Source organism: Pseudopipra pipra, chromosome 14 (assembly GCF_036250125.1).
Source record: "Pseudopipra pipra isolate bDixPip1 chromosome 14, bDixPip1.hap1, whole genome shotgun sequence".
NCBI classification, from domain to species: Eukaryota; Metazoa; Chordata; class Aves; order Passeriformes; family Pipridae; genus Pseudopipra; species Pseudopipra pipra.
The window spans coordinates 16,647,846-16,660,328 of record NC_087562.1 but is presented as its reverse complement, the minus strand read 5'-3'; the positions used below and the strand labels follow the sequence as shown (position 1 = coordinate 16,660,328).

Here is a 12,483-nt window from a genome sequence, read left to right as displayed (position 1 = left end):
AGGGATGTGAAGAGATGTGAAGCACACCTCAGGATCACCACACAGCCTGTAACAGCCACTATCTAAAGAGGAGAGAAAGTTTCCTTACATACATTTCTTGCGACGTCCACAAAAATGCTGCTTTTGAAACCTTCCATGGTGGTAACCATTCGCCCGAGCATGATACTTGTGGGAAGTGTGCATTCTGTCATGGCCAAAAGGGAAGGATTTGGGATGGGACTCTACTGTGTACCGGTGCACCTTCTCTTCTGCAGTTCGTTTGTACAGCACGTGAGGATGGTGTCCGGCGGGGGACGTGTAGTTGTGCTCCTGTGCCAGCTGCTGAGGTAATGGGGATATAAGGAACTCGATCTTCCGTGTCCTTATCAAACCTGACTAAAAAAAGCAACACCACCACAAGTTAGAGACAAGACTGTCAAGGCTCAAGCGGGAAAATGCTAACTCCTGCAGTGATCTTCCCTGCAAAGCCCAGACGGGTTGCAATGTGCACCTCTAAATTAGATTTACTCAAGTGATGAGCTGGACAGTCTTCCCAATTAAAGTATGCATCGTTGCACTTTGGAGATGACCAGGGCTCACATTTGGTAACACACAGAACAGGAATGTTGTGGGACTGGCAGCACAGCACCTTCACACAGTACCATGGATAATTTCATATGCAATATTAACCCATTCTTCACAGTACAGGTTTATTTGTATGTGTGTTTGTGTACAGGATATAGTCTCACATAAAAAGGAAATGCTTTTGGAAAATGTAACTTCTCATAAAAGCATAGATAAGTAAACCAAAATATTTCAATTAAGATTCAGGGGGTTTTCAGAACAAGGTATTACCAAACTGGAATCCCAGACTTCAGGTTGCTATAAGTAGAGATGTACATTACAAGACAGCAGCACAAAGTTGAAGCATCTGAACACTTTTGCACCATCATTTAGTAATCAACTCTCTGCAATTTAATCATAATAAACACAGTTTAAAATTTATACCATCCTATAAGAGAAAGATAATCAGTGAAAGCAAGTATCTAATTGTTTTCCTTCTTGGATCCCTGAAAGACAGAAGTAAGTATGGGAAAACTACACTCTAGTTTTCACATAGTATCTGTGCATAAAACTGCACATGTGATGAAGTGTTTCCAGGATCAGGGCCAGGGAAATGTGGGTGGCACTGAGGAAGTATTTCCATGCAGCTCATTAATCAGTTATGATTTTATTTCATTTCTTGGTTTTGTAAAACATGTTGTAATAAACACTCCTTTTTACCAAGTCAAAAACCAAGGAGAAGTTTCATCAGGTAATTCTACTACATTATATACGTAATACTAGACACAGATTTTTGGTTTGGATCAGTGAGGCTCTACCATGTGCCAACACCCTCCTGCCAAAATTGACATCCCACGAGGACTACATATCTCTTATGCTTCAGAAAACTATGTGCAGACAAACAAATGTCAATTGCAAACCATCTTGCCTGACATCTCGAGTCCTCCCAGACCATGATTCCACCTCCTTCCCCAAAAAGTCTTCTTTGGAAATGCAGGTAAGTGACATATATGACCTTCTGAAAGGGATGCTCTTCTTTAGCCTAACTTCCTAGGGCCAGAATGCCATGGGTATCAGAAGGAAAGCAGTTCCAATGTCTAACGTAAGCACGGTATTTTTTAAGGATCTGTGGAATTTTCTACACTTTAAGAACTGTTTCCCATGAGGAAAACTTAACAGAAAATAGGAAGTTACACATGAAATCTTCACAGCTTTAACCGTTTACTAAGCTAATGCTGACAATGATTTTAAGCCAATTCCAGCAGGAGAGATTTATCAGAGATCTACAGGTCCTCAACAGTCTACAGTCATCTACTGTGCTCTTTTCATGGAAATTCACTTCTGTTGCTCCAAATCAAAAGCAACTTTGCAGTACTGCCCAATATAAGCACCTCTCACATGGGCCTAATAATGATGCTCATAAAATCATACTGTGATCTTAATTTTTACAACAGAAGAGATCTCACATTATGAACTGAGAGTGTCTAATTGCCCTCTGAGTGATAATAAGAAAAGAAACTGAACAGATATTCTGATTAATGATTTGTCCCCTCTCCTTTCTTCAACATGAATTCGTAATTACGTATCTCAGCCTGTATCTACTTAACATTCGAAATAAAGGTTAAAATTGCCTCCATCAATAACAGACAGGATTTAAATAATTGACAGGAATTTAACTTGCCTGCCCACTGCAATAAGTTGGCATATTTCAAATGTCAGATCACATTTGGTCATGACAAAGTACTTTCCTGGAGGGAAGAAGACTTATATTTTAATCCTTATGATGTGTGTCATCACACAATTTACAAGTGGTTCTGAGAGGCTATCCTTATCTACTAGAATGCACTGATAATTGGGTGCTGCTAAGTGGGGCTTTTTTTCAGCTGGAAAACAGAAATGTAGTGAATCTGGTTTTTATTTCCCCATTTTAAAGGTTTCCACATCTGAAATTATTCCTGTAGGATTCATTTAGTAAATGATTCAAACCATATGGAAAAAAAAAAGGGGGTCCTACATTTTCCTGTAAGAAACTGTCCCTGATGTACACCAAGTTTCAGCCTCAAACATAATTTCTATATTTAACATTATAAGGGCGGATTGAGAATTCAGGGTGGGGGGGAAGAAGCAACTGAATTCTGGGCCCTGCATGTGTTTTGCTGCACCTTTACAGAGGCTGTAGATGACTAAGTGCCTTATAAATGTAGTCACTTTTTCCCAGCAGAAATGACCCTAAATCTCCACTAAGACTTCTTTCCTTTGGGTTTTACATCAGGCTCATCCACCAAATTGAAAAATGCTGTGTGAATGAAAGATACCTTCTTTTTGATAACATCCAGTTTTATGAAGTTGTCAAGAAGAAAGGAGAAGTGCCACAGAACAGTTTGGACACTCATTCAATCACAGACTATTTTCCACTTCTTCCAGGTATGGGATGGGATAGTTTCAAGGATTCATATTGAAATAATCGCTTTGGGAATTCCAAGTAATGCTGAGAATGCTGACCCAGCTTCAGACAGAGCTGCAGACCTCCAGAGAACTGCAAAGGGGGCAATGGGGCAACAACTGCCAGGTACTTTCTTGCAGGTTCTTGAATTTTAGTGTTAGGTAAAGCAAAGTGACCCATGGCTATGGTTGTGTTGGCTGGAAGACATGCCAGCTGGGAAATGCCACAGCACAGAGGAAGGAGACCAGCCCAGAGCCATCTTTTCTAACTTTACACAGCCAAGGAATTCCAGATTCTTGAAGCCCAGATTTTGGCTAGTCTGTACTCCTGGGTGTTCTGGTAATTTTTTCTACAAATACATGAAACATCTCCATAATTGTGAGCTGGATGAAATATATTTATCCAGCTCAAATACTTCAGTAGTTGAACAAATACTGTCAAAGTCATCATGGAAAATTATGCATTGGGTTTCCTATTGTCAGCACAGCTTTCAGGATACATGTGATTTTCCTCAAATCAAGGATGTCTTTCCAGTAACCTTGATGGGCTTAGGACACAATGAGGACAGGGTCAGATAGGTCAGACCCCCATTTTTATTTCAGATTCTCTGCAATTATAACACCATGAGAGGAAGCAGGATGACAAAATCTAACATTCTTCTAAGTCTAGACAACACAGCATGAAAAAGGCCAGGGACTCCTGTCTATTCCTTCTGTCTCCCACTGTGGCTATCACTAATAATAGCAATAATTGTGAGAATATGGTGGGAAGGAACACCCAAGAGATTGCTCAGTTGGAATTCACTGTTCCCTTGTTTTTCCCTCACAATACATATTTGCTGTCCTTCTGCAAGGGATATCCCATGCCATTGGAAAGAAAATGGAAAGACATACATTGACCTGTGTGGTTAGCAAATAATTTTGAATCAATAAATTAGAGGAACTTGTAGTTTGTTTGCAGAAAAGTTGAGAAGAGATAAAAAGGCAACATTCCTCCCATTCCTTATTTGTTATAAAACATTTGCTTAGCTCTGGGCTGAAGGAATTTTCAGATCCAATATATCTTTGTGAAATTCCTCAGTATCCAGGTGTTATCACCAAGGTACAGCACATGTTCTGTTTTCTTGGTGTGTCTCAAAAGGAAAAAGAATATCAGAATTAAATTTGGACAAGGGAAATGATGACATGGTATCTGCTGCAAGATTTTTTTTTAATTGAAGATGGATTATAAGTTCAAATATAAGGACAACTTTTTAAACCACTGAAGAAGTTGATCTTAGCTATACAAAACCACAACCTACATGGAACAATTTTGAGAGTCACACACTAACATATCTGTTCCTAACAGGTCTCATTGGCCTCTTACTGGAACAGCACAGAGGCTGCTCCCATTTGCTCCCCCTGTGTTCTTAAACTCTGAGTGAAGCCTTTGGCTGCTTTTCCAGCCTGTAAACCTCATTCAGTTGGAGGTTTCAGCATCTCCAAAAAAACAGACCCTCCATAAAAACCAGAGCAGTGACAGGGAGTGAAGGACTTTCAGAACTTCCACTTCTCACCCATAATTTAAGAAAGCTGAGTGCTGAGATATCAGGCAAATCCTCACTCTACACCAGCAGAGCCTCATGGCTGTGGGTTCTCTGTTTGCATACAAGGCATTTTCATTACATGCTAATTAAATCAAAGGCAACAGCTTTATGCATATTAAAGCTAGAGGATTTCAGAAAACAGATGCAAATAATGAGGTCAGAAGCACAATGAAGTGAAACTGAGAATTAAAACAGATGAATAATTGAACTGCAATGTCTCTGTTAAACGTAACTACTGATGTAAAGTTAATTACAGTTCATACAAGAACAAGAGTATCTCAGCTAAACTAAGTGCTAAAAAATATGCATGTATTTTCTAAGGAATACTACTTATATCCAAAATGCCTTATTCAATGCTATGAGCATATAGATAAAATTAGGTGCTAAAAACCCACTGCCTTAACTGAGCAGCTAAAACAATGGCCAAAGAAATCAATGAAGTCTACACCAAATTTCTCAAAAGGAAGAGTTAAATCTTATTTCACACCCATTAAAATAGTTCCAAATATTCATGAAAAGTTTTAAAAGACTTGACAAAAGGCCAACTGAAATTGGCATAAAGCTTTCCACAGACTTCAGTGGACATCGATCCAAGACTTCTGCTGTGTTATTTCCCAAATGTCCAGCTCTTAAAAAAAACAAACCAAACCATTGACTCAAACACATCCTAACAAGAGTTACAGAATGTACAGAGACAAAAAGTACAGTTTTTAGTTCTACTCAAATCAAATAAAAATTTAAATTAAGAACTTCCCTGAAATACAAGGAACAAGGAGAACAGATGACCTAAGAACGATGGCTGCTGGCTATTTAAGATCATCTGAGGTCAAAGATTCCCAGAAATCTAGTATTCACATCACATTGTTGGGACCATCTCATGTTACAGCACATTGGAGTCTTTCCTTATTCACTTTGCAGGGAAAACTCATTAAATTATCTTGTCTACAGATGAACTTGTCCACAGTTCATTTTAATCAAACTCTTATTTCCTGCCCTGATGCTCTGCTAAATCTCTGGCACTCTGGCACCACAGAGGAAACACAAAAGACCCATCTCTGCCCACAAAGGAGGAGTGACTGCCTTAGCTCAGGTGTCCCACCTGCGGGTTCTGCCTGCCAGACCACTTCCCATACTGAAAAAACAGGCATGTTGGGGGTCCAGAGAATATGAACTTACAACTTAGAGCTACCTGACAACAGCCAGAAGCTGCCTTTGGGCCCAGACTGGCCTACTAGAATTGGGCAGATGTCAATTTTTAAATAATGATATACAGCAACGTGTGCTAGAAGAGGAGAGAGGTCTCTCCATGACTTCTGTACCTGTGCTCAGACTCCACCACAGACTGACAGGGAGATGAGGCCCTTCCCTCAGGTTTTATGATCAGGTAATGGCAGTCCCTTCAGCAAACACAGAAATGATCTTCACATCTGCAATCACCCCTCCATTCCTGCCAGGAGCACATGCTCCAAGGCAGCCAGAGGCAGCCCAGCCCAAACCAGGAGCAGCAGATCTGCTCAGAGCCTGGGTCAGCTCAACCACAGCATAACACTCGTGTCTGGACACGGTTTTTTGTACCAACCAGTTCATGGCCAGCAGCTTGGAGAGCAGGAGCAGTGATTTCAGAGCCATTTCAAAAGCACCCCTGGAGAAACCCGTGTGGAGGTGGCAGTCCCTGTGCTCACACCAGCAGCCTGAGACAGAATCCTGCCAGGACAGCAGGAGAAGTGCCGGCTGTTTAGAACAGGTTTTGGGTCAAGCCTTGAAAATGTGGTAAATACATCATTTTCTCACACATGCCAAGGAATCCCAGGAAGAATAAAGTCCCGTTAAGTCTGTCAGCATTCATCATATGAATTCCTCTTTCACTCAAAGCAAAGACATTCAACCAATGCTATCACGAGGCTGTTCAAAGCAATCCTGCACCATGTAAGCAGTTTAAATAAATTATTGTTTCTTTAGACAACGTGTAATGAAGTAGACTCACCTCTGGGGATGGGTTAAATTGGTAGTCTGAAAAATATGTGAGACTATAACCTTACTACAGTCATGAGCAAAACTACTTCCAAGAATTATATCCAGCAGTATAGTACAGCCTGACCTGGAACTGCAGATACCCGATATCACTGACTGACTCTTTGAGAGATGGCTTAACTGAGCCCCTCTCAAGTCAGGGTCAAAATGTCAATGCTCTGGAAAATATAATCAAAATGAGCAAATTAAGATGTGAAATTAGGTAGAAAAAAAAATGACAAGCAGCATATCTGGAAAGCAGAAAGAAGGAGCTGAATTGCAGAAAAGTGTTGCTGAGGTGAAAGATATTTTTACCCTCGGGAAGCATCAGGAACAAACAGCCAAGCCAATGGCAGTAAATCACAGTAATTAACCAAGTTCATTCCCCCTCCACTCTGACCCACAGCCCCTCTTCTGGGAGTGGCTGCAGAGGGGACAGCAGCAGCTACAGAGCTGAGCTGGATTTTGCCTCCACACAGTTTCTGTCCCCCTTCAGAAGGGCACTTACACAGTTACCCACATTACTGAAGCACAGGGTAAGTGAAACAAGCCACTCAAACACCGTGACAGGGACACGATCCATGATCCACCAACCAAAAGTGAAAAGCCTGGACCCTAAATCCATACACAGATTGTTAAAGTAATGACAGACTTTTACAGAGTGTTAAGCACCCAGGAGCTCCCATTGAGCTGAACATTGTCTCTGCAAGCATTTCCAGAGTGCTTTTATACCACTTTGGGAAAGCAAATGTTCTGGGAAACTAGTGAGAATGGACTCTCATGAGGTTTCCAATAATACACATGTATTATTGAAGTCAGGAATCCCACGAGTAAAACTCAGAGCATGTTCATTTTTGATCCCATCCCAAACCAGGCAGCACAAAGGCATGCAAACACACCAAAGGAAAGAGAGAATTTTTAACTAAACTTTTCCCTACTTTTATGTTTGCCGAAAAAAACGCACCCATCCTTCAGAAAAGTATCCAGTCTGCAAATGGGCAGCTCCTGATGACTACCCTGGAGTCAGGGAAGTACAGAAGTGATGTTTTATTGGACTGGGTCCTTGGCCAATGAGAATAACCTCAGCAGACCTTTACTGATTTTCCCCAGATTGGAATACCTGGCTCTGTACCACAGCAAATGTTTAGGTTAAGTTAATGGCCTTTACACACACTAAAATATTTTTATCGTGAAAGAAGCATTAGAATCACTGGTTGCCTATTCTGACTTGAGAATTGTCAGCAGATGACATTTTTCTTTAAAATCTGACTCACAAAAATAACTCAATTATTCTGTTTTCTAACATAATATAGATTTCTTACAAATGTAAAATGTTACGAGTTCTTAACAATATAGCATTTTATTATTACCTGAGGATCTGACAGAAAGAGAGTACAATGTTTAAATTACCAGTCTGAGTTAGTCAATGAAAGACCACTCTGTTTGGTTGCTCAAAAAAAATGCTATGCAGAACATTCAGCAATTATTAAAACAAGGTAACAAAATTGCATGTCTTTAATTATTCCTATATGAACAAAGAGGGTGTTATCTCTGAATAGTGCCTTTGTATTTCTGCAGTTGACTGAACTTGTTTCAAACATCTTTATGCAACCCCCTGTCAGCATACGGCAAATAAGGAAATATTCTTATTTGTTCCTCCACTTAAGGTAATTGAACCAGTCACCTTGGTATTTAAATGTATTAAACTGGTATTTATTGCAGGGTAATGAGATATTCTAGAACTAACACAAAGTTGATTGCTTTGCCACAGATTAAATACTTGCTTGTCAGTATGTGAGCTCCCTCATTTCTCATATTTTGGGTTTTTTTGGAAAGAAAAAACCACAGAAGTGAGCATGATAAATGAACAGAAGAAAAATACTAATGTAAACTACAGCACTAACTGTATACCAGTAATATTTAAGTGAAGCGCCAGAGGTTTACCAAGTTGCACTTAGGATCAGTTAATTTACAATTCCATCAGGAGGGCTCTTTGGCTCCCTATAAAGGTTTTGGAAGACAATTAGCTAAAACCAACAGCTCAAATTTGGCCTTGGTAGCTGTACAAGCACTTGGGCATGGCCTGTTTAAGCAAATCCCTGCAATTGTAAGATAAAATCTACATCTTTTATTAGTTATGACAGCTCTGAAATCCATCACAAAGCAAACAGGAAACAGAGGGATTATTTAATGAGTGCATTTATGCTTCACTTTTCCTAAAAAGAGGCAGCCCACTATTTGACATGTGCTGTCTGACAGTTGATTAGTTACTTAGGATCAAGTATAACAGAAAAACTGATTTCAGAGGGTAGCTTAGTTAGTTCCCTAATCTAACATCCCACATAACTAGGTGCCCAGCTCCAGAAAATGCTCAAGGTGTGAGGGGAGGTTGACCTTTTGGAAATCTTCAAAAGCACCCTCTCTCTGTCCTCTCATTCCGTGTAACAGCACAAACTAAAAGCACCATTTATGTCCCTCTTAAATATCTGAAATTCGACTTCAAGATGCTCAGATTTTTTAACAGATCTTCGGACAGGGCAGAATTTCACCCTAACGATGGTTTGCTATGAATTATTTATGCTGCTTAAAGGATGAGGTGAAATGAAGATGTTCTGGCAAGGTTCTCCTCCCCCCTTGTGTACAGCTAATCGATTTTATGTGGCTGGAGTTCAGATGTACAAATATTCTAGGGAAAGTGCATACGTTCTTAATGAAGCTTCTGTTCCTAGAGTGCTGATAAAGGCAAAACCAATAAAATTAGGGCATAGTGACACAGAAAATGAACAGCTTAAAAAAAAAAAAAAAAAAAAAGAAAAGAACTGATAATAGATAACTAAAATCAGTACTTGGAAATTCCTTTCCATAGGTACTTAGCATTAACAGATGCTTGCTTGAGTGCTTCTGATCAGGAACGTCCCTCCCTATCAGACAGGCAACTCCAAACATTAAAAGTCATGAATTAGGCCCTGCAGAAAACAACACCATAAATTATGAGATTTTTTTAAAAATAACGCTGAAGGGCTTCAGTGTTTTATTTTCTTTCTGATTTCTTCAACAATTTTCAACTGAGATTTTTAAGAGGCTTTTTTACCCTTCATAATCACGTGTACTAGAATCAAACTTTAGTGGGTTTTGTTTGGTTTTTTTTAGTGAAAACACAGCTTTTCCAGTGATGACGGGCCATTGGCAGCTGGACCTTTCAGAACACTTCATGAGTGAGAGCAGCAGGCAAGCTTGAAATACTCCCTCTCCCTCACAAGACACCCTGCTGAGGCTGCAGGTAACAGAGAGAGACACTTGCCCAAGCCCTGGGTCACCACCTGGGGCTACCTGATGGCAGCCCCTTCACTCTGTTCTGGAGTTCTGGCTGCAGAGTGACTCACACCAACTGCACCAAAGCCCCAGGCAAACGCCCTCCACGGGGGTGGTTCACCACCCACACCCACTTTTCCCCAGTGAAGATCCTCCAGATACAAACTTCAGCCTGGCAGAGCTGATGCAAATGAATTTGAGGGGGCAGAAGATCTGAGCCTGTCTGACCTGGGATAATTTGCATTCAAACAAAATAAATCCAGCTCAATTCCCATAGCAATTTTGCTTTGCTATGAATAGCTCAGGCAGCTCCAATAACGAGGGGCTCGGGTTACATCTGATTGCCAGCTGTATTGCTTACTAAGAAGTTAGGTCAGTGGTTCCCAACCTTTTAATTTTCCTTGTTGGAGTATACATTGCTATGGATTAGTTACATGAGAGAGTGGTCACAAGGAACTCTGTAGGGAGCACAGTATCAGCTTTGCTGATATTCCACATACACAGACATATACATATGTTGAAATATCTATGTGGGAAGGAGAAGGGGAGTGGAACAAAAGAGCTTAGGCCATTAAGGGAATGGAACACAAGAAGCAAAGATGGCCCAAGAGTGAGAATGTCAGGCTGGCGCCTGGGTTATCTGGATTAAATTCCCAGTTCTTCAGCATTTCAGCTCCTCTGCTCCTTCTGTCTCAGTTTTATAGGCAGGATTTTGTAACCAACCCAGAAAATGCTCAAGAGAGATTTGTGAAGGTTCACATTTGACACTGGCTGGGTGGTTCTATTAAAGAGCCTCCATGTGCCCTACTCTAAGCTACAGCCCCAGCCTTCAGGGTGCCCCTGAGCAGCTTGGCCTGTGCTCCTGTTCTTTTGCTTCAACAGTCTCTTTGAAACAGGTCAGCAGCCTAGGTGCCTCCAAATATCTTTCCCCCCCACCCAAGAAAAGGTAAATCAGTAAAACCTTGACTGCATTCACATGATTAAACCCCAAATACAGGGCAGCAGCACCCCAGAGATCAACCAAGTTTAAATAAGACCTCACCATTTTCTCAGTTTTCCACAACATTGAGAAACCTGTACGATGGCAACTGCACATAACATTTTGACAGCCATACAAACATCCTTAGCATCCAGAGCTTGGTTTATAATGGACATTTGAATAAGGAGTTATTTACTAAGATAAATGCAGTACCTCACATCTGTGTTCCATGTCATGAAGAACCCTCATATTTGTAAGCCCTGTCCACAGCCACAAAACCTGCCTTCCCCAGATTATATTGCCGAGTGTGTCATGGGTCCAGAAAGCTTTTTTTTTAAAACTCCTTGTAGCCAAGTGCTACTGATCTGCACTGCTCAGCCTTCCTGCACTCATCTTTGTCTTGGTTTAAAGCTGCACACACTCACACTCCTCTCCCACAAATTAGCCAATGCTTTAAGGGGATGATGCCCAAATGTGAGCATGGTATAACTGCTCTGCCGAAGACACTGTGCTGAAGTTAAAAGCAGGAAACCTGGATTTGTCCCAGACTAGAGAAATTTTTAATACTGTTATAAATGGAAGTTTGATGAGAAGTAATTTTGAGTACTATTTTCTAACTATAGACATCTCTGTAGTAGAAACAACTGTGATGACATGCAAAAACTGCCACAAAGAGGTCCTGTTGGATATGAAATAAAACATCATGCCATGGCTATTTTAAAATGGACATAGAAAAATACTACCTTAATATTGGACCAAGTTTTCAGCATAAAGTGATCCATTCTTCAACCTAATGTATCCATTTACATCTCCTGACATCTTGTCTGCTGACAAAGTCAGAGCCCAAAACACAAGCCTAAACCAGTACTTGGAATGTTAACACAATGGTTTGCAGGTATTCAGATCCATGTTTGAATTGTACCCACTGAACAGGCCAGAAGAACTAAAATGGTCACAAAAGGTTATACTAAAGTCTAGTGATGGCAAAAATCAGTGTAAGCCTGTGAATTATGTGACTGTTTAGCAGGGATGACTCCTAAGAAAGATGATGTGGGAGCATTTATTTATGTCTTTTCATTAAAGAAATCAGTTCAACCTTTGAGAATCAGAGGTGAAAACAGAGACAAAGAAGAAGGTTAGGAGAGGACAGACACGTTCCCATCTCTACAGTCCCACAGGAACTGATCCAAGAAGGGAGGGCCTGGATTCCTGTGTCAGCAAGCACACACTGTGAAGAGCATTTCTTCATGAAAGCATTTGTACAATAGTGTTTTTAGCACACTACCTTACATATCAGGCTCTCAAAATATAGTCTGTGGAGCTTCAAAGCTCTAAGTAACCCTGTGATGTTCTCTGAGATCTCAGAAAATAGGAAAACTAAAGTGACAAAGGGAAGGTTGTGCCTGAAAGCAACTTCTTTTTCCATGAGATATTCTTGATATTAAATTAGTCTAAGATGTCCAGATATCTATTGCACAGATGTTGCACTATGTTAAACACCATAGGCCTTCTACTGAAATAAAGATGCAGTGAAGACAAGGGAGGTATTTTGTTGACAGCTCAGCATGTTGCAAAGTTATAAAAGGATGGTAAAAAAAAATAAATATATAT

The 12,483-nt window shown here is 40.4% G+C and overlaps 1 protein-coding gene across 2 annotated transcripts in view; it reads right to left on the bottom strand.

Moving 5' to 3' along the window:
- Window positions 1–12,483, bottom strand: part of ADAMTS18 (ADAM metallopeptidase with thrombospondin type 1 motif 18) — a 79,242-nt gene that overhangs the window by 50,739 nt on the left and 16,020 nt on the right. For both annotated transcript variants that reach the window (XM_064671263.1, XM_064671265.1), the window contains exon 4: window positions 93–375. In XM_064671263.1, coding sequence (XP_064527333.1) covers window positions 93–375 — 283 coding nt within the window. The remainder of the gene's footprint in view (window positions 1–92; window positions 376–12,483) is intronic.